This window comes from Cryptomeria japonica, chromosome 4, assembly GCF_030272615.1.
Source record: "Cryptomeria japonica chromosome 4, Sugi_1.0, whole genome shotgun sequence".
Classification (NCBI taxonomy): Eukaryota; Viridiplantae; Streptophyta; class Pinopsida; order Cupressales; family Cupressaceae; genus Cryptomeria; species Cryptomeria japonica.
In genome coordinates, this window is record NC_081408.1 from 481221323 (window position 1) to 481241398 (window position 20076).

Sequence of the window (20076 nt, forward strand, 5' to 3'; positions counted from 1 at the left end):
TCTCAAACTAGACCTAAAATCAACTAGACCCTAGTCTTTGAAAGATCATTATTGGGAACTTGCCATTAGAGTGCTGAAATATGAAACTTCCCTAATTTTGAGTAAAACTCTTCAGTTGAAATGTTAATAAAGATTTGAAATTGGAGACAATACTACATTAAATTCTCAATCTAAGAATCATATTGTAGACATGATCTAATCTAGAGGACAAAATTGTGATTAGCATCAGAACAATACAAAGAATAAAATTAAAATGGATAATCTGATTTAATCTAAAAGATAAAATTACAAATACAACTAAATTCAAAAAATATAAGAAAATAAGTAAAATATATTCTTAAATAATATATATATGTTGGCCGGTCCATTGCATAGGTGTTAGATCTTTTGTTTTCAGTTTGGAGATCTGCTGTTAGACTTGATCTCATGGATATTTTGATGTAAGCTTTTCGTGAACTATCTTTGATATAAAAAAAATGATAACTTGAAAAGAAAAGAAAAACAAACATAAAATTGGAATTATATATAAAACTCCCCTACAAAATGACTTGTGCAATTTCTGGTTTGATGTTTAAATGCATGTAAACTTGGAAAACCGGGACGTCTGGGCTCAATCATGAATGTGTTGACTTGAGTCTATGCCAGCCGCTCTATAAGTATTAAAGAGAACACCAAACAGATTTAGTATTAAAGAAGAAGATCTCTGCTCTGCTCACAATGTAATGACTTGTTGATCGTTGAGCAGCTTGAGAAATTCAACTCTGCACTGTTACAACTTTCAAGAATACATTACACAGATGGCTTCGGTAGATTGCAGACAGAAAACGGCAATGGGTTTCCCAAGGCTACAAGTTAGTTGGTCACATTGAATGGAAACTGAGTACCCATGTTTTAATGCCCCTGTCTCTGCCTTATTCAAAATGGGATTTCTGTGTATCAGCCTGGGAAGATCAGAGATTAATTTGAATTCTGTTTCTGCACTGCTGGTCATATACTTCAGGTCTGAGAATTATTTTAGAGCTGACAGAAATGGGTGCTCATGTGAGTTCCAATGCTGCAGCAGTATTGGTTACTTACTTATTTCTTATTGTTGGGGTACATGGGGAGGAACCCCAAGTTCCTGCTCTTTTTATTTTTGGAGATTCAATTACAGACAATGGCAATAACAATTACATAACTACTCTTGCCAAAGCCAACTTTTTTCCATACGGTATAGATTTTGAAGAAGGCCGCGCTACAGGAAGGTTTTGTAATGGCATGACCACTGTTGATGTTTTAGGTTTGGACTTTTACTGCAATTTCTTTTCTTCTATCAGTTAAAGCTGTGACTTTTAGGGTTTTGCAGGTCAAATTTTAACCATATAGACTTTAGAATTTGCATGATGAGTTTTTAGGTTTGGACTTTTAGTGTAATTGCTTTTCTTTGATCAGCTAAAGCTGTGATTTTTAGGGTTTTGCATGTCAAAATTTAACCATTTAGATTTTAGAATTTAATTGCTTTTCTTCTATCAGCTAAAGCTGGGATTTTTTGGGTTTTTCAGGTCAAATTTTAACCATGCAGATTTTAGAATTTGTATGATGATGTTTTAGATTTCACTGTATATTTACATGCAACTAAGTTTTGGACTTTTACTGTAATTTCTTTCCTTCTATCAGCTAAAGCTGTGATTTTTAGGGTTTTGCAAGTCAAATTTTAACCATATAGATTTTAGAATTTTTATGATGATGGTTTAGATTTCACTGTATATTACAATGTTACATGCAGCTAAGTTGCTAGGGTTACCTTTGATTCCTCCCTATGCTGCTGCATCTACAAAAGGTGTGGCAGTGATGAATGGAGTAAACTATGCTTCAGGGGCAGCAGGCATCTTGGATGAAACTGGAAGAAATCTTGTAAGTTCATTTTTCCAATCATAGCCATTAAGCCAAGGGTTTTGTTTAGTTTGTTCTTCTCTGACATGGATTTGATGCACAGCTTGGACGAGTAACATTCAATGAGCAGATTGCCAATTTTGGTAACACGGTGAATGACATAACCTCACACTTGGGAAGTGCAGAAGAGGTGGCAGAGTATTTGTCAAAATCCATCTTTGCAATCACATTCGGTAGCAATGATTATATAAATAACTATCTTGTTCCTGGCTTCTATTCAAGCAGCAGAACATATACTTCGGAGGACTACAGTGACCTCCTCATATCTCATTTTTCACAACAATTAGTGGTGGGTTTGTGAATTCATATTTGGTGGTTTCCATGAAAGAATAGTGATGTTTTCTTTAACTATAGTTATTAGAAACTATATTGGATCCTTCTGTACGTAGCTACTTAGTCGAAGGACAGCTGCTAGTTTAGACGATGCTTACTGAAATAGTTGTAATCTGTTATATAGAGGTAAAGATATAGAGATAGAGATGCTAACATCTCTGTATATTGACATGTATTGATTAAGAGATGGGAGATGGGTTATGTATGTGCAGAAGCTATACAACTTGGGAGCACGGAAGTTTGCAGTGGCAGCAGTAGGTCCATTGGGATGCCTTCCAAGCCAATTACCAAATAATATTAATGGCAGTTCTACTTGTGTTGACAGAGTAAATCAAGAAGTTTCACTCTTCAACTCAAAACTTAAGCATCTTTTGAGGATCATGGAAATCAATCTTCCAGGGGCACACTTTGTTTATGGGGATGCTTACAGTTCAGTTACAGACATAATCAACAATCCCACTTCTTATGGTAAGTAACTGCTTTATTTAAACGTTTAATAGTTCAATGGTCAAACAGGGAATGATACTAGTTGGCATGATGAATTTTTTACAATAGATTTATAATAGCTTTTGGTTTAATAGTGTATTTTAGATCATATTCAAAATCTAGAAAGAATGATCCCAATAGAAAATATACACAATTAAAACTAAAAGATATCAAACGTCTAATCAATGTTCAGGAATTGTCAAACCCAGGTCTACTTATACATCAAATAGGTCAACAGTCAATGAAAAGCAAGATGTTTTAGCGGTGATTGATTGCAATTCGTTTTGTGGTTGTAGGCTTTACTGTAACATATCATGGTTGCTTTATTTAAACATTTAATAGCTCAATGGTCAAATAGGGAATGATACTAGTTGGTATGAATTTTTCATAGTAGATGTATGATAGTTTTTTTTGTTTAACAATGTATATTTTTCAATTTTGGATCAGTGATTTATCATTATAAAAAAGAGAAAAAGAATGATTTGCAAAAAAACAATTTACATAATTAAAACCAAAGACTATCAAACGTCTATAGTAATACCTAACTCTCTAATTAATCATCAAATGGGTCAACAGAAAAGCAAGATGTTTTAGCAGGGTGATTGATTGCAATTCGTTTTGTAATGTGGCTGCAGGTTTTATCGTGACAAATCAAGGTTGCTGTGGAATAGGAAGAAACAATGGGCAGATTAGTTGTCTACCTGGGGTGTTTCCGTGTCCTAAGAGAAACCAATATGTGTTCTGGGACTCCTTTCATCCAACAGAAGCTGTGAATATTATTGTGGCCACCAAGGCATATAATGGCTCTCTATATGACGCCTCTCCTATCAATATCAAGGAGCTCGCTCAATTATAAATTTAAGATATTGTAGTTCAGGGTGATTTAGAGCTCATTTTGATGAGTAAAATTTTTGTTTAGATGTTTAGTATAGTGCCTGTAAAAACGTTTTAAATGTTTGATATATTTGGAAAATCTCTACTTTTACTTTCATTTAAATGATTTCAATCAAAGGTGTTAAATTTGTATGAAGATTGAAAGGTCTTAGAAGGGCTTGGAAGATTTTTTTAATAAGAAGACTTTAAATGGTCTACAAATTATGGTTAAGTCTTTTTTACATTCAAATTAATAAACAATTTATTATTTTTTTTGAAAAATTTAATGATTAGTTTTTGATATTAAAAGAAACAAAACATGAGTGCTGTCCCAAACATACAACAATCTAGAGGGCGTACAAAAACCAGAGACTAGTAAGAGCACATTAACAACACATTAATCACAAGCTACTAGTAACAAAACAAAATAACAACACCTGCAACAAAATAGTTCTAGTGATATAAGTATTTCGCCAACATATAACCATAGATGATAATAGTTTTAGAAGACCATCTAAGCTACTAACAAACATCGTGAAAAAAAGTTTTAAAGTCTAGCCAAGAAGGCATGAAACAAAAAAGACAAACTAAAAGGGATGAAATCCCTAACGATTCTTTCCAATTTTGCATCCAGCCTAATGAAACACATTGGCCTAGTCCTCAATTCTTTGCAACTTTCTTCCTCTTTGGCATTCTTTCTAATTTTGCATCCAACCTAATGAAACACTTTGGCCTAGTCCTCAATTCTTTGCAACTTTCTTCCTCTTTGGCATTCTTTCCAATCACTCCCTGTTGGAGAAGGCATAGTGTGGTGGCCGAGTTGTGCATCACACGAAGACCAAATCTAGAGAGGCTAGTCATTTTGTTTTCCAACTCCATCAATCTCCCATTGATTTTGTTGAGCTCCACCTCCAAATTCATACACTTTGAACAGGTCCCTACTAGAATATTTTCATAGGTCCCAACTAAAATCTTCACATTCCCTTCCACTTCCTCATGCATCATTTTGTGGGTGAGGTCAATAGATCCATTACCAGAGTCCGAAACATGAATTGAGCTATTATTCGTCTTTGGGTCCTCTTCATTTTTCTCCTCCTTTCTCACAAGCACCTCCTTACACTTAATGACCATTTCCTCATTGTCTTGATCATCATCATCTTCCGATCCCGAATTTTCAATAATCCTTTTTTTCCTTTTTTCCAATAGGCTTAGAAGCAAGCCTATTAGATCTCCTTGAGGTATTGGTTTCCTCCGCCACCTCATCTTCAAAGCCCACCTCATGAATGGTGAGTTTGGCTTTTTTGGTAGGAGTTCTTCCTTTTTTATTGGGAGAGGGGATTTTTCTTTTTCTTTCGACAATGTCAAACTCTATGTTTTTGTGGGAAGGGGTTTCAAGAGGGCTTTGGCAAGCCCTAAGCTTCGGCTTTTTGATGCACTTTTTCTGGCTAGGTCCTGGGACATCAAGGACACTCAGAGAAGAGGGGGGCGAGTTAGTGGCTTCACGGACCACAATAGGTCGCAGTGGGCAGAGGGCCAAATCAAAGTGATACAGGCGAAAGATAAGACCTTGGATGGGAATAGGTTTGCGGTCCCAAGATTTGGCACCCTCAACAGCCTCCAAAATGACATTTTCTAGAGAATGGAGGAGGAAGAAAGGAAAGGAGATGAGGGAGTGGTTCAACAAAGGAAAATGATAAAAATAGAACACTTTAAACCTACCCTCTAGAGTAAAGTACATCATAATCATCAGGCATACCCAGTCCCAGGGTTTGGGGAGCTCCTCTCTATCAAAGCCGACATGAATTTTAATAGGGTTCTTGTCCTCCTCGAAGAATTGGTTGAGGCTTTCATTATTTGCCACCTGACTTGTTTTCTTCCATTTTCTTCCCTTAGGAGGGAGACCAGTTGCTTTAGCAATAACCTCTTCATTGATTTAAAAAGAGATTCCCCCCAATGTCACTTTGCGTTTTGCCCAAGAAGAGGAAAATTGCATGGAGAGAACTTCGTCATATCCATTCATGCTCTCAATGAACTAGGCCAACCCACCCTCCTTGCAGATATGCCAAATAGTGGCCTTGTTCTTGAATTCCTCATGCTTGTCTGGCTCAGTTCTCACTCTGTTGCCTCCCATTTTGTCATACTCCACAACAATAAACTTTTTCCACTTTGAAATTTTACTATTGACACTATTTTTTGAAAAGAAAGGATTCTTCAAGAAGCTAGTTGAGTTCGTGGTGAAATCAAGGCCATCATTGCAATGTAAGTTGTTAAATTCCCCCTTTCTAGTAATGGCACCCCACATGTGCCAGAAGGCAATTCTCATCGAAAAAATGAGCTTAATATATCTACCACAATCCTGCCAAATCTGTCTACCGAAGAGATGTCTCATCATTTTCCTATCTTTATCGTATAGGTGACTCCATCTCATAATTATATCGAAAACACCTTTATGATTCAAATAATACCTTTTAGGCCAAAGCATATTATCTTCATGGGTTATTGCTTTGTCATCTCTCCATCTGTCCGCCTTCATTTTCTTAGTCATAAAATTTGAATATTTTCCGCCCTTACCTAGTACTGCCAGAAGGTCGGCAACCTTATTTTCTCTTGGTAATCACTAGGGCATAAGAGCACCCCAAAAAGAAACACCAAATCCAAGTAAAGTGGATCTTCATTTATAATTTTTCATGTTACTTTCCTCCTCAAGAAGACAATGAATTTGGACAGGGAGAGCATCCCATTGTCTCTAACATCTAACATCATCCAGTTGTAGGCCAATAGCTAACATTAAGTCTGTACACTTATTACCCTCCTTATAGGTATGAGTAATAGTGAACATGTCTAAATTTAAAAGGAGTTTTTTGATGTCCTCCATTATGTCATATATGGGCCAATTGATTTTGATTTGCCCTTTAGTTGCATCAATAGCCAATTTGGAGTCTTCTTCAATCTCAAGAGTCCTAATGTTCATCGAGAGAGCAAAATTGATTCCCCAGTAAAGAGCCATACATTCTACCTGGTTGTTGGTAGAATCATTGAGATTACCAAAGCAAGCAGCAAACAATTGCCCTTCAGTCCCTCTAATCACACCCCCTCTAGCAACCTTATCATGTCTTGTAACCCCATTGAAATTCAATTTATACATCCAGGCTTAGGGGGTTTCCAAATGGTGTTCTTTCTGGCCAATCTTTTTGTATTGTCAAAAGTAGCATAATCTTTAGACAATCTCCAATTATCAGCAACTCTATCATCATAGAAAGTCAGGGGATAGCTTAGACACTTCCAAGTAGTGTCTAAGAGATTCTCAAGAAGCAGTTTACACATGGATCTGAAAACCGTCTTAACTAAGTTTTCAGAATCTCTAAAGATTCTATTTTTTCATTCCTTCCATATGCTCCAGCAAATGTGGGGAGGGATCTATCTCTAGAGATGTTGAATCAAAGGATTGCGAGATGGAATTTTCCATTCGTCGATGAAATGATGGAGCTCGCAATTTCTGACCCAAGAAATTTCTAGTTTATCTAAGACTTTTAGCCACATTTGTTCAATGAATTAGCAATTGATCAATAGATGTAAAATGGATTCAACTTCCCACTTACACATAATGCACCTATCAAGGAGTTGGAATCATCTTTTAATGAGGTTATCTTGAGTGAGTATTTTGCCATGCATAGTTGTCCACCGGAAGAAGTTTTAATTTTAGGGATAAGGTGGGGGTTCCAAACCTTACACCAACACTCAATTGCCCAATTACAGTTTAACAACACTCTATAAGTAAAATTAACTGAGAACTCCCCTTTACAATCCTTTTTCCAAATAAAACTGTCATCCCTTGGAAACAAAGGGATTTTGATCTTGGTAATTTCTTTCTATAGTTCAATTGCCATCTGAAGCAATTGGGGTTGGTTTTGACCGAATAAAGAGATTTGTTTCCATTTTCTTTGGGGGGAAAGGTAGTTATTCACCATGGAACCAAAGAATCTTTTTTAGAATCCATGTAAATCATTAAAATTTGGATTAGAAGCGAGGGTGTTGTCTTTGGCCAAAACATCCTCCCAAAATTTGATTTTGTTCCCATTGCCAATTCTCCATTTGAGACTATCTAGGATGAAATTCTTGCATTTTAAAATATTATTCCAAATCTTTGAGCCGGTAGGGAGATTTCCCAAAGAAAGGACCCTATAAAAATTTTCCGAGTTAAGATACTTAGCCTTCATAATATTACACCAATCACAATTTCCTAAAGTTAGCCTCCACCCCATTTTGGTTATCAAGGCTTTGTTAATAGTTAGCTTTCTAATTCTCAGTCTTCCTTGGTGTTTCGGTTTACAAACCATGTCCCAATTTAATAATTAGTTATATCCATTTACCTAACAATAAATTAAAGTTATGTCCATTTATATAATTATAAACTAAAAATATATCTATTTATCTAACAATAAAATAAAACTACTTAAAATTTCAAAATATTTTATTTATTAATTACTCCCATTCAATCATTTCCATTTTAATATCATTTCTTTAATTGATATATTTGCCAAATACAAAAATGCCTTAAAATATGCATACAAATGATCAACACATTATACCATGCTTTATATCCATTAGTAAACTTCTCAATGGAGAAGTTTAGAATCATTTCAATTTAAAAAAAAATACATATAAATATCAAATAGTCATAATGCAAACATACTTAAAATGTAATATATAATAACATCAAGACATATATAAAATATGTTATTTAAAAAGAATTAGAAAGAAGAACAACATTAAGAAAAATTATATTAATTTAAACAAAATAAATGATTAGAAGACTAGTAGCATAATTATTAGAGAAAACATTTAAAGTTGTTATTAATTGGTTGATATGTATAAATTTTTGGAGTGTAATGAAAGAAAAAAAAAATAGTTGTAATTTTTTTTTGGACTTGTAGTTGTATAATATGAATATTCAATATGTTAGGATTAGTGTATCAACTTTTGCAAGTCTTATCAATAATTTTATTTTTTATTGATCAATTTTAGTCTATATTTTATGTTCATCTAATGATGTCATTTTGTGGGACCTACTTTGATGAAGTGGCATCCTACATGGTAGATGACTACAATGTGGAGATAAACATGCCATCTAGTGGACCCAAATGTGAAGCTAAATTAGTGGCATGTGTCACATGTTGCATGTTGTAAGAGCCCTTGATTGATTATGATAGATTTGTTGATTGACTTGACAAATGACAAATTATGATAGTGTAGAGCCAATTATGATTGATTGATGATAGGTAGGCCTCATTTGATGCAAGCCCCTATACATACAAGGGTTTTGCATGCATGTAGGTGCATTGCATATTCAAGAGATCACACGCATGTTGAGGAAGGAATTACAATTGGAAGTGACTATGACATGTAGGTGGTAGTCATGATAATGCTTTATGTATGTAAGGGCGTTGAATGCGTATAGGCATTATTAATGTCAAGGATAATTGTTTGCTTGAGCATGCAAGAACTAGATTATTTTCATGTGAAAATACTTAGCATCCACCTTTGATGTATTTCTATATATATATTGGATACTTGTGTATTTTGTCTAGAGAGATTAAGTTTTTGGAAGTATTGTTATGTTGTTGTAATCATTCCAAGATTGTTGTCATTGTTGAAGACTACTGTTAATAAGTTTATCTCTAAAAGTGTATTGTAACTACATTTGATTACTCATAATACAAAGGGTCATGCTTTTGGAGTTTGGTATTTTTCTCGCAAAATTTTTTCCCCATGTAAATTTGGTGTTATTTTGCATATTGTTTAAGCTATCTAAATATGCATCTAATATTGTAAGTTTAAGGTTTGAAGAAAAAATGTATTGTCTCCTCATTAGATTGGCGTAGGAAGCAATTTCCATTTAGCCCAGTTCCTTTTAGTTTTTATCATAAATAGCTAGTTTTGGTCCCATTATTGGGTTGGATATTTTTTGAACGAATCTTATTTTGAGTGAGAGCTTGTTGCAAAGTATTTTGTGACCAAGTGTTGCTAGAAAAAGATGGAATCACATTCGAAAAGATTAATATGGAGAAATTCAATTGTGGAATTTTGAGTTGTGGAAGCTTAAAATGAAAGACATGCTTATAGACGAAGGTTTGTGGGTTGCAATATTGGTGTTAAACCAACCATCATGGCTCAAGAAGATTGAGAATAGATGGATAAAAAATCCAAAGGTTTCGTAAGACTTTGTTTGGCGAACTCCATTTAATTAAATGTCCATGAAGAGAAGACTGCAAGAAACCTTCAGAAGAAGCTTGGTGAAATTTATCAAGATAAATTCTTAGTAAATAAGTTATTCTTGAGAAAGAAGCTATATTCTTTAAGGATGGAAGAAGGAGGATTCATGGTTGATCATCTAAATGTCTTTAATACACTCATTTCAAGATTGGGTTTTGTTGGTGTGAAAGTGGAGGATGAAGATCATTGCATGACTCATGAGATCACCTTGTCATGGCCATTGGGAGTACAACTACCACCTTCAAGATGAATGAATTGGCTGCATCATTAATTTTTGAAGAGATTTGGAAAAAATATTTCATAATTTCTAAGGAAGCCCTTGTTGTTCATGGTAGATTGAAGGAGAAAGGCAAGAACCAAGATGAGAAGAAAGAAAAATCAAGATCCAAATCTCATGGGGGATCTAAGTCTCCTATAAAGTCTAAGGAAAAGTGTTGGAACTATAAAAAATGATCATTTTTGCAAAGAATGTAAGGAGGAGAGAAATAAGACAAACAAGAATAATGCTTGTAATTTTGATTTAGAAAAATTCTCATAGGATGATGTTGAAGCCATTCGACCAACCTTAGAAACACATGCATCTAAAGATGTGGGGCTTATTGAAATTGGTGCATCGTTTCACATGACCTCGCATAGGGGTTGGTTCTCAAAGTATATGAAGATTTTGATGGTAAGAAGGTATACTTGGGTGATGACTCTTATTTGAGTATTGTTGACCATATAACTATCAAGATCCAATTTCTTGATGGTAGAATTAAGGGGATCGATGATGTACTACATATCTTAGTTTGGACATGAAATCTTTTTTCAATGGGCAAGTTGAATGATGTGGGTGTGTAGGTTGTTTTCTCAAATGGAGGATGCAAGATGACAAGAGGAGCTATGATGTTTGCTAAGGGTCTTTAGATAGACACTTTGTTTAATCTAGATACATGCATTGTTTAGTGCAAAAATTCTTTTGATAGGACAAAGAAAATAACATTAGGTTCTTCATCCTTGCCATCAAAACAAGTAGGAAGAAATATGTTGCATCTACTCTTGATGGTCATGCTTTCTAGGTTCCTAAGGGTACTCATTCTTTGGAGATGAAACTTCCAACCGAGAAGAAGATGTTATGACACCAAAGACTTGCCCAAATTGGTGAGATGAGTCTTAGATCCATAATAAATAATGCCTTGCAGATGCTTACCTTCTTGTGGCCTAGTGAGATCAGAATCTTTTTGCTTGTATTAACCGTTTTGCTCATTCGTAGGCTTCTTCCCTCAATAGTACAGAAGATCATGAAATCCAAATTACATTGTGACCTTTTCTGATGTTGCTTTGTGTCTTTGTCTCCTACAAGAGGAACTCTTGGGTACCTCTTTGGTGGAGCTTCTAGCTGATTTGAATCCAACAAGTTTTCTTATTTGGTGTTGGATATTTCTTTGACTCATGATGATAAAGATAAAGATGATGAGATCTAGGAATCTCTTATGGACACTCTGTCAAGACCCGATTTAGATGAACAAGTTTTAGATTAGATACTAACATTTTTCATGCTTGATGATATTATTCTAAATTTAACATTTGATGTGTCTAGCGACGTTATGTTAAACGATATTATGCTAATTTAATGATGATATTTTGTGATGATTAATTATTATGTTAGTTGATGTTATTTAATTAAAAAATAATATTTTAATGTGATGATGCTATTAACGACATTATTTTAATTATATTGCGAATTTATAATATCATGATGATTTGACTATTTTTGTTGAGTGCGAGGTGGATGCAGGGTCGACTGTCGAAGGCAGACAAATAACCGAGGAGGGGTCTCCTGGCTCATCGCTAGTAACCCAGGAAATGTGGCATGCACACACACACACACACACACACACACACACACACACACACACACACACACACACACACAGACACACGTGTAATGATTAAGCAAATAAATTAATTCGATTTGGGAAGTCGATAATAAATAACATTATGATATAATTTAAGCATAAAATATCAAAATTTAATATTATAAAAGATTATAGATAAATGAATTTAAAATATTAATTTAATGACTTATTTGAATTCCAGCATGATTTAAATTTAACTCTCGAGTTTCAAATTTTGATGGAAAATTAACTCTCAGTAACTTCCTATCAACTTTCAATTTTCTCAACGTGACTCGCTAATCAATCCAATCCAACTCTTGATCAATCTTCTTAACTAACTAATCTAAATTAGTTCTCATCACTCCAACTACCAATCACTCTTGAATTTCTCCAATCTAGATCCATTTTTCTTAGATCAAACCTCCAGCCAAAAATAATTATAAATACTTAGCCAGTTACCGTAGGAAGGTGGTCGAAGTTTTAGTCATCGTCTTTCTTTCCTCTTCTTGTGTTGAATTGAAGTTTTAACCATCATATTTTTTTGGCTGAGTCAAAATTATGTGGGAGAGGGTCGATTTAGTTCGCAGGTCAAATCGGATATCATTTGGTTAGCAAAGGAGGAGAGGGCGCTGATCGCTTGTGATCTTCTCTACTCACCACTCCATCCCTACTATTCCCTCTCTTTCTCATGTATTTTCACAACACTTTGCCAAGGCGCCTAAGGGGAATGAATTTTGTTTGGTTTGATTGCTGAACCACATCTTCTCTACTCACCTCTCTTCCCCATCGATTTGTTGGTTTGTTGGCAAGTTAACTCTGGAAATCGATATCCAACCAATAGTATTGCCTCTTGTCCAATCTGCAAGGTAATTTTCATTAATCGTCTCTCATTGTTCTGTTTGTTGGTTAATCTGTCTTGAGGATACGTTGCTCTGGTTTCATCAACCTTATTCTTTTTCATCTCTGGAAGTATAGACTAATAATGTTTTGATCCATAAGTCGATTTGGTAGATTCGACTCCCAAGCAGTAAGAGGTATCGCTCCCCTCTCATTCTTAATTTCTGCAGTTATCATGGTCAAACTACTGGCTACGTTGATGCTTTAATAATACTCCTCCGGTTGCCATTTTGAAACGCCCTTCCCCTCACAATATTTATTTGTTTTGTGATAAAATGAATTTGGTCGATCTGATTGAATTGTTTGGTTTGAATGATTGATGGCATAGTTACTAATTGGATATCAATAATAGTTCAGGTATATCGCACGCTTACTTCCTACACTCTGTGATTTTGTGTTAGACCATTGTGGTATAACCGATACCCCTTGAGCTGGTAAAGATGATAATCAGTTTTCTGTTATATGAGAGGTGTTCTTTATTTGCAGTCACAAATAGTTGGTTAATGGGTAAGTGCACAAAGATGGGGGACCAAAAAGGGGTCTTAAGATGCCACTTTTTTCTTCTTCTGAAATCAGTAGTATGAACTTCGACGAGAAATTGAAGATAGGTAAACTCAAAATTTGAAGATACAACAAGAACAAAAGTTGAAGTGCTCTGAATCTATTTTCTAAACTACTAATTTGTTTTGAAAATGGAGGAGATTAAGGGTTTCAAAAAGGGGCACCACATTTATTGGTCCTGTTTTTTAAAAAAAAAAATAACATAGCACGAAATGTGGTGCCCTTAAAACATCAACATTTTTTTTAGAATTTTGCAAATCGCTCTGGTGAGAAAGTAGCTAGCACATTGAAGTTTATGCCAGATTTTTCGGCTAATTTTTTTATGAATTTCCGAAGTGGACACACCCTAAAAAGCAGAAATTTGAGCGTGCTCCCCCCAAAAATTTGTGAAAACTAATAAAAAATCTGAATTTGTTTTTGCAAAAGTGTGTAGAATGGAGTCTAGTTTCTAAAAATGTATTTTTTTTCAAAATTCGATAAACGAGTAAAAATCTATGGCCAAAATACGACATGTTGGTTTTTGACAAAAAACAGACACACTAACAAAATAAATTATGGATGAAGAGCTTAATATTATCAAAATTTTAAAAAAATGATATGATTCGATAGCTAAGAGAGAGATTGATGATTATATGGTTTTTTAAATTTTTTTATTGAAACACATGCAAACCTGACAGAGAGCACGAACAAAAAAGTTAGAAAATTTTCAATATTTAAAAAACCATTTGGCGCACGCCATATTTGACGCTTACCAAATAAGGCGCATGCCAAATGTATTTCATAGATTTTTTTCATCATAGAAAGAAAAAAGGGTTCCCTCTCTCCAAATATATGCATAAAATATAACATTTAAGTATAAGTGACATTTCTATTTGTCTTACTTATGCTTTAAGTTATATTTTATGTATATATTGTTAGGATGTTTGAGAGTGGTTCTAGATCTCTAGGAGTTATAATGTAGATTCTAGTTTTTAGAGTATTCATAAAAAGTTCAGATTTAGTCAAATTTTAGTAATCAGCATGCTCGTAACAACATTATCTCTCTAGTCTCTTCCCTGCATTCCCTCTCTCTCTTCCTTAACCCTTTCTTCTCTTTCTCTCTTAGGTCTCTCCCTCTCTACTTCCTTCCCTCTCTTAGGTATTTCTCCCTCTCTTTCCCATCTCTCTCACCTACTCTCTCTCTTTGGTTTATCCCTCTCTTTGACTCTTTCACTTGGAGTCTCACTTTCTCTCCCTCTCTCAAGTATATCTATCTCTCACTCTCTCCGCCTCTTAGGTGTCTAGATCCCTCTCCCTCCCCCTCTCCCTCCCCCTCTCCCTCCCTTTCTCCTCCTCTCTCAAGTCTCTTTATTTCCCTCTATCTCTCTTTCCCTCTCTCCATCCCACTCCCTTTCTCTTTCTCTCAAGGCTCTCTCCCTCTCATCCTTTATCTCTCTATCTCTCTCTCCTCTCTCAAATGTCTCTCTCTTCTATTATTTCTCTATTTCTCTTTAACTCTTTTTCTCTTTCTTCATCTCATTCCCTCTCTCCATCTCAACCTCTATCTCTCTATCTCACTCTCCTCTCTCAAGTGTATCTTTCTCCCATTCTCTCCCTCTCCCTCTCCCTCCCTCTCTCCCTCCCCTTGTTGTTCTCTTTTTCTCTTAACTCTCTCTCTCTTTCCTTCTCGCTCCCTTTCCCTCTCTCCCTCCTGTTGGAATTATACACTCAAATGAGAATAGTTGATATTGTCATTGATGGCAACCAATTGGTAACATGGTTCATAGGTTACATTGGCAATAAACATTATCTATAGGCACCGAAATTCATTCTACACCAACATAAGATCTTATCAGCACTCCCAACCGACATGGAAATTATATTGTTTTGTATTGTAATATTATTTGTATAGCCGACATGATGTATTGTAAAGACTCATATATGTATAGGTCATTTTATAAGCAAGCGAAGTAAGGAATGTAATTAGGTAATGAATGCAAGCAATATATGAGAGCGAATAACTGTATATGCATTATGATGTAATTATTTTGAGAAGAGCAAAGCGAAGCAAGGTTTATGGCAGAGGTATCTGACAGAGCTTAAAACACTACTAAATCCAACATTGTAGATGCTATTTTAGCAGTAAATTGTCATTGGATTTAATCATCCAATTGTGTAGTCAGTGGAACTCCATTTTTGTTGTTGAGCAGTGAGCTCTAGGTTGTTGGCCTTCCTGCATGTGCATTCCCCTATTGTATAAATAATATTTAATCATATTGGCCAGTGAGTAAATATTGTGGGTCACAAATCCCACTGAGGTTTTTCCCCTACCGAGTTTCCTCACCAAAAATATCTGTGTTATGGTGTGCACCGATGGTTATACTGTTATATCTCTTTATTGCTTTATTACTTGTTTACCGGTATATTAATTTGGGTTATAAAGTAGCAAACAAGTTTAAATATTTCATCCACCAGTTAGACACTGATTCACCCCCCACTCCCAGTGTCTTTTAGATTGATCAAGTATTTAACAATTGGTATCAGAGCCTAGTCCTCTATTTGCAGAAGCCTAACAACTTGAGGAAGATTCTAAAACCGGTACCGATGGAAAGTTTGAGACAACATTTGAAATGAGCTCTTGAAGATTTTGATGCAGAAAAATTGAAGAATATCAAACTGGAAGATAAACTTAGAATTGCTTGGGAATTTATCAAAGCACTTCAAGATAACCTAGTTATAGCAAAGAATAAGAGAAAAGAATTACATGTGCAATTGAAAAATCAAGATGATGAAGAAAAATAAACTCTCAGAGATGTTGCAGAGAAATTGAGACAAGAGAACAATAACATGAAGAATGAGATGTAATATTTAACCATGAGACTATGCAAGGATATTGAAGATAGAAAGAGGAATGAGGAAGATTTGGCCAAAAGACTTAATGAAAGATGAGATGAATCTCAAAGTCTTAGTTATGAAAATGATATGCTTAAAACTGATTTGATTCACATGCAACATGACAAAGAGGAACTTTTGAGAAAAGTTAGCACTTTGGAAAGTGAGTTGGTCATTGCAAATGAATACAAAGACAAATTCAAGAAAAGTTCAGATAATCTTGATGATATGTTGAAAAGTCAGAAACCTGATGGAGAAACAATTGGACTTGGTTTTGAACATGGAGAAAGTTTCGGGACTGCAAACAATCATGATCATAGCAAACTGGTAAGGCAACTTAATGCTTATAAATTTAATGGGAAATGCTTTAATTACAACAAATTTGGTCATAGAGCAAATCGGTACAAATTTAGGAATAATCAGAATACAAACTTACCCACTGGTCAATGTTCCAAATGTAATAAAAATGGTCATAACTCAAACAATTGCAGAATGAATGTGAAATGCTATGTTTGTGGTAGATTTGGACATTTATCTAATCAATGCAGAACTCAAACCGGTCAAGGTTATGGAAAGGCTATTTAGAGAAACAATGTAACTTGTTATGCATGTAATAAGATTGGGCATATTGCAAAATTTTGTAGAAGTAAGACTGTACCGGCGAACAATAAAGGATCCAATAACAAAGGCAAAGAAAAGGTAATTGAAATCAAGCAAGAATTTTCTAAACAATGGATTAGGAAGAGAGATCAGAGAATTGATGAATCTGTCTTTGCACCGGTAGAACAAGGTAATCCCACACCGACAGGAGATTCTTCATCCAACTAAGGAATAATCCTTAGGGGTAAGGCAACAAATTGAAAATCATGCATTTACCCTCAGTTGGTGGTAAGAAGTTATATTTCTTCTTTACCAGTGGATATGTGGAGTTTTCACTTCACCGACGAAGCATTTATTGTGGTTGTAAGTCAATTTTTGGTTATAAAGGCATTATAACCTCTCATTTCAATTCACCAAGCATCCAATCATTCGAAGAGAGAAGAATTGAGCAAAGACATTCTAAAGGCGAAGCTGCAAAGGTCTTTTTAGAGAATTCAAGGTATTTATCTTTCACAATGGCATCTTCATCTTTTATTCCCAAATTCGTAGCAAACCCTACTATTGTGGAAAACATTAAACGACCTAGACCCGTTTTCAAGATCATTCCTAAGATAGCAAAACTGGATGACTCTATTGGTGCATTTTCTAGAATCTTGAAATGAGTCGCATTTGCTAAAGACCCTAGGGCATACATACATTGTTACATAGAAAGTTTAGGGTCTGAAGATTTGATGAACATGTATATGAATGTAATCACTGACAAGAATGGGGTAGTGAAACCGGAACATAAGGTAGTTGAGGATTTAGGTTTAATAGATATCCTCCATATGTCGAAATTCTCAGATGAAGCCATCCACTATGTCCTTGGCAGGGTTCATGGTGAATTTATGTGGTTGGACTTAGTATTTAAAATTACCAAGGAAGCTATCAGGGATGTTACTGGTTTACCCTCCACCGGTTCTAGACCTAACAAGAAGAAGAAATTCCCTAACAAAAAGGTTATGAGCTTAACTAGAGCTACATTTGACAACCGGTCACTTAGGGTCAATGATATAAAAGATAAAAATGTTAAATTTGCTAGCATGGTCATTGGCTATAAAGTTGGTCATACAAATAGGTTGAATTATGTGTCTAGTTCATGCATTCATAGTGCACATGAGATGATATTGAACAACGCAAAGATTGATATTTGTGAATGGTTAAAGGATGAACTGTTAGAGAATTTGCATAAGATCAAAGGTGATAAGAAAGGAACCTTCAAATTTGGAAGTATGATAGTATGTTTAATGCTTTACTTTTCAAAAGAGATCCCCGGTATAGGTCATAAGGATTTTGCCTATGATACTTCAGTTGGAAAACAGATAAAAGAGGCAATCATCGGTATGGGATCTGATGGTGATAAGTTGGTTAAAGATTACTTTAATAATTTCCAAGCTAAAATGAGACAAAGGGAAAGGATTCCCCAAAGCATTATGGATAAATATAATAAATAGATATGCTTTGTAGTAAAAAGAGATGAAATCTAGATGGAAGCAGTTAGACCCAAAACTATCTGGATTACTGAAATGGGATATGAGGTGGACTCTCACATCTTGGACTCATATGCTAAAATACTCCTAGATGCTCCACCAGAACCAACAGAGAAAATATTTGGTAATGTTGAAACCATTGAAAGTGATGTTGCTATGATGAAGCAGAGGAAGAAAAGAGAGAAATTTATGAAAGATGATTCTAAAATGGTAAAGGATGTTACAAAAGGTTTGATGAATCTAAGCGGTATTGCTGCTAGTGTGACAGAAAGTCAATCAGATTAGAAACTAGTAGCTCACATTTCCCCTGTGGCTACTTCTTCTGATTTTGATAGTGACAGGCCAGCTGAATTCAAGAGAGTGGACATGAAGAAAAGAAAACCCTCACCGACACTTGCTCCATCTCCCAAGAAGTCAAGGACACAGAGAAAGAAACAACAGGCTGTAAGAGAGCCCATTGGTCAGAAGAATAAAGTGACTCCAAAGAAGAAACAAGAACCTAAGGCACTAGATACTCTTACACCGGAAGAGTTGATCAATGAAATCACACAAGAAGGTAACCTTAGTAATGTGAATAAACTTTATCATTCTTTCAAGGATTCAGATAAGGATACTATAGAGGAAAGCATTATTTTGTACCTAGATATAAAAAAGAAAGTTCTTATTGAGGTTGTAGATGATCTACCAAATGATTTGTACTTATGGTTAGAGGCTAAGAGAATGTTGGTAATGGAATTAGATAAGAAATTAAAAGTAGAGGCTCTACTTGTTGTGCATCCTGTTAATTCCAAACAGGAAATTGATGATTTAATATCAAAGACAAATAGCAGATGAAACGACAGATAAGTGGGATATATTTTTTGTGGAAAGAGAGAAGAAAGAAGAGAATGATAGACAGAAAATAGACAAGTCATTTACCAAGGTATATCAAAAGGATAAGGGTAAAGGAAAAATTGGTAGTGTACCTGATATCATGATCAAGGATAACCTTCCTCCACCGACACAAGACACCCCACCAATAACTGCAGAGGCACCGACACAAATTGATAGTCAACCGGAAGAGAAGGTAGAGGAAATGACACAAGATGACACTATTCCAGAGTCTGATATTCTTTTTACCATGAATATGGACACACAAGATTTTAACATTGTCATGGATAAGGAATCTACAAAGGAAAAGAGAGCTGAAGCTACAAATGTTGAGGTCTCTGAGTCACTAGTAAACGCTGTTGACTCCCAGTAGAATATTGAGTAGACAGCTGAAGTGAAGAAAAAAGATACCACCACTGATGATACTCAGCTTAACATTGAGAAACTGGTAGAAGCACAAGCAAAAGTAGAAGCACAAACTGAAACTAGAACAAGACAAGAATAGAGTATAACTATACTGGTAGTCAGCAAGATAGATAGTAAGGATGAAAACAAAGTTGAAAATAGAGTGAGCATAAGGAAGAAACAATGAATAAAGAAAAGGTCATTGATGGAAACAAGATAGAAGAAGTGGTTAAGGAATCCAGAGATGAGAAGAAACCAACTGTAGAACCTCACACTCCGCCTAGCACTTCCACTATGGATTACAGACCTACTAATGTGACCGATGTACTTTTAGATTTCATAAAGAAGATCACTGAATGCAACGCCTTAGCATTTAAGGCCATAGATGATACCTTACCTATTTTGAAAATGATTGCACCGGATTGTAAGATAGATCACATTTCTGGATCTTTAGGTAAATTAGACACATTGTCCAAATTAATTGCTTCAAATATTCTAACTGTAGACAAAATTAATGAAGAGACTGTTAAGGAAAGGGTGAATAAGGAGATTGGTGAATTCTTTGATAA

At 35.1% G+C, this 20076-nt stretch overlaps 1 protein-coding gene across 1 annotated transcript; it reads left to right on the forward strand.

Moving 5' to 3' along the window:
• The first annotated feature begins 719 nt into the window (after positions 1–719).
• On the forward strand, positions 720–3748 carry LOC131079508 (GDSL esterase/lipase At5g45670). The gene is made up of 5 exons (XM_058017477.2): positions 720–1279; positions 1766–1893; positions 1976–2221; positions 2478–2733; positions 3387–3748. The coding sequence occupies exons 1-5, from the start codon at positions 1030–1032 to the stop codon at positions 3605–3607; spliced, it is 1101 nt and encodes a 366-aa protein (XP_057873460.2). The 5' UTR covers positions 720–1029; the 3' UTR covers positions 3608–3748.
• Positions 3749–20076: the final 16328 nt, after the last annotated feature.

Excerpts from the sequence above, each read along its gene's own strand:
- LOC131079508 (XM_058017477.2), top strand. The coding sequence starts at position 1,030 with ATGGGTGCTCATGTGAGTTCCAATGCTGCAGCAGTATTGGTTACTTAC. Across the intron at positions 1,280-1,765 it reads GACCACTGTTGATGTTTTAG|CTAAGTTGCTAGGGTTACCT; the intron begins GTTTGGACTTTT and ends TGTTACATGCAG. Across the intron at positions 2,222-2,477 it reads ATTTTTCACAACAATTAGTG|AAGCTATACAACTTGGGAGC; the intron begins GTGGGTTTGTGA and ends ATGTATGTGCAG.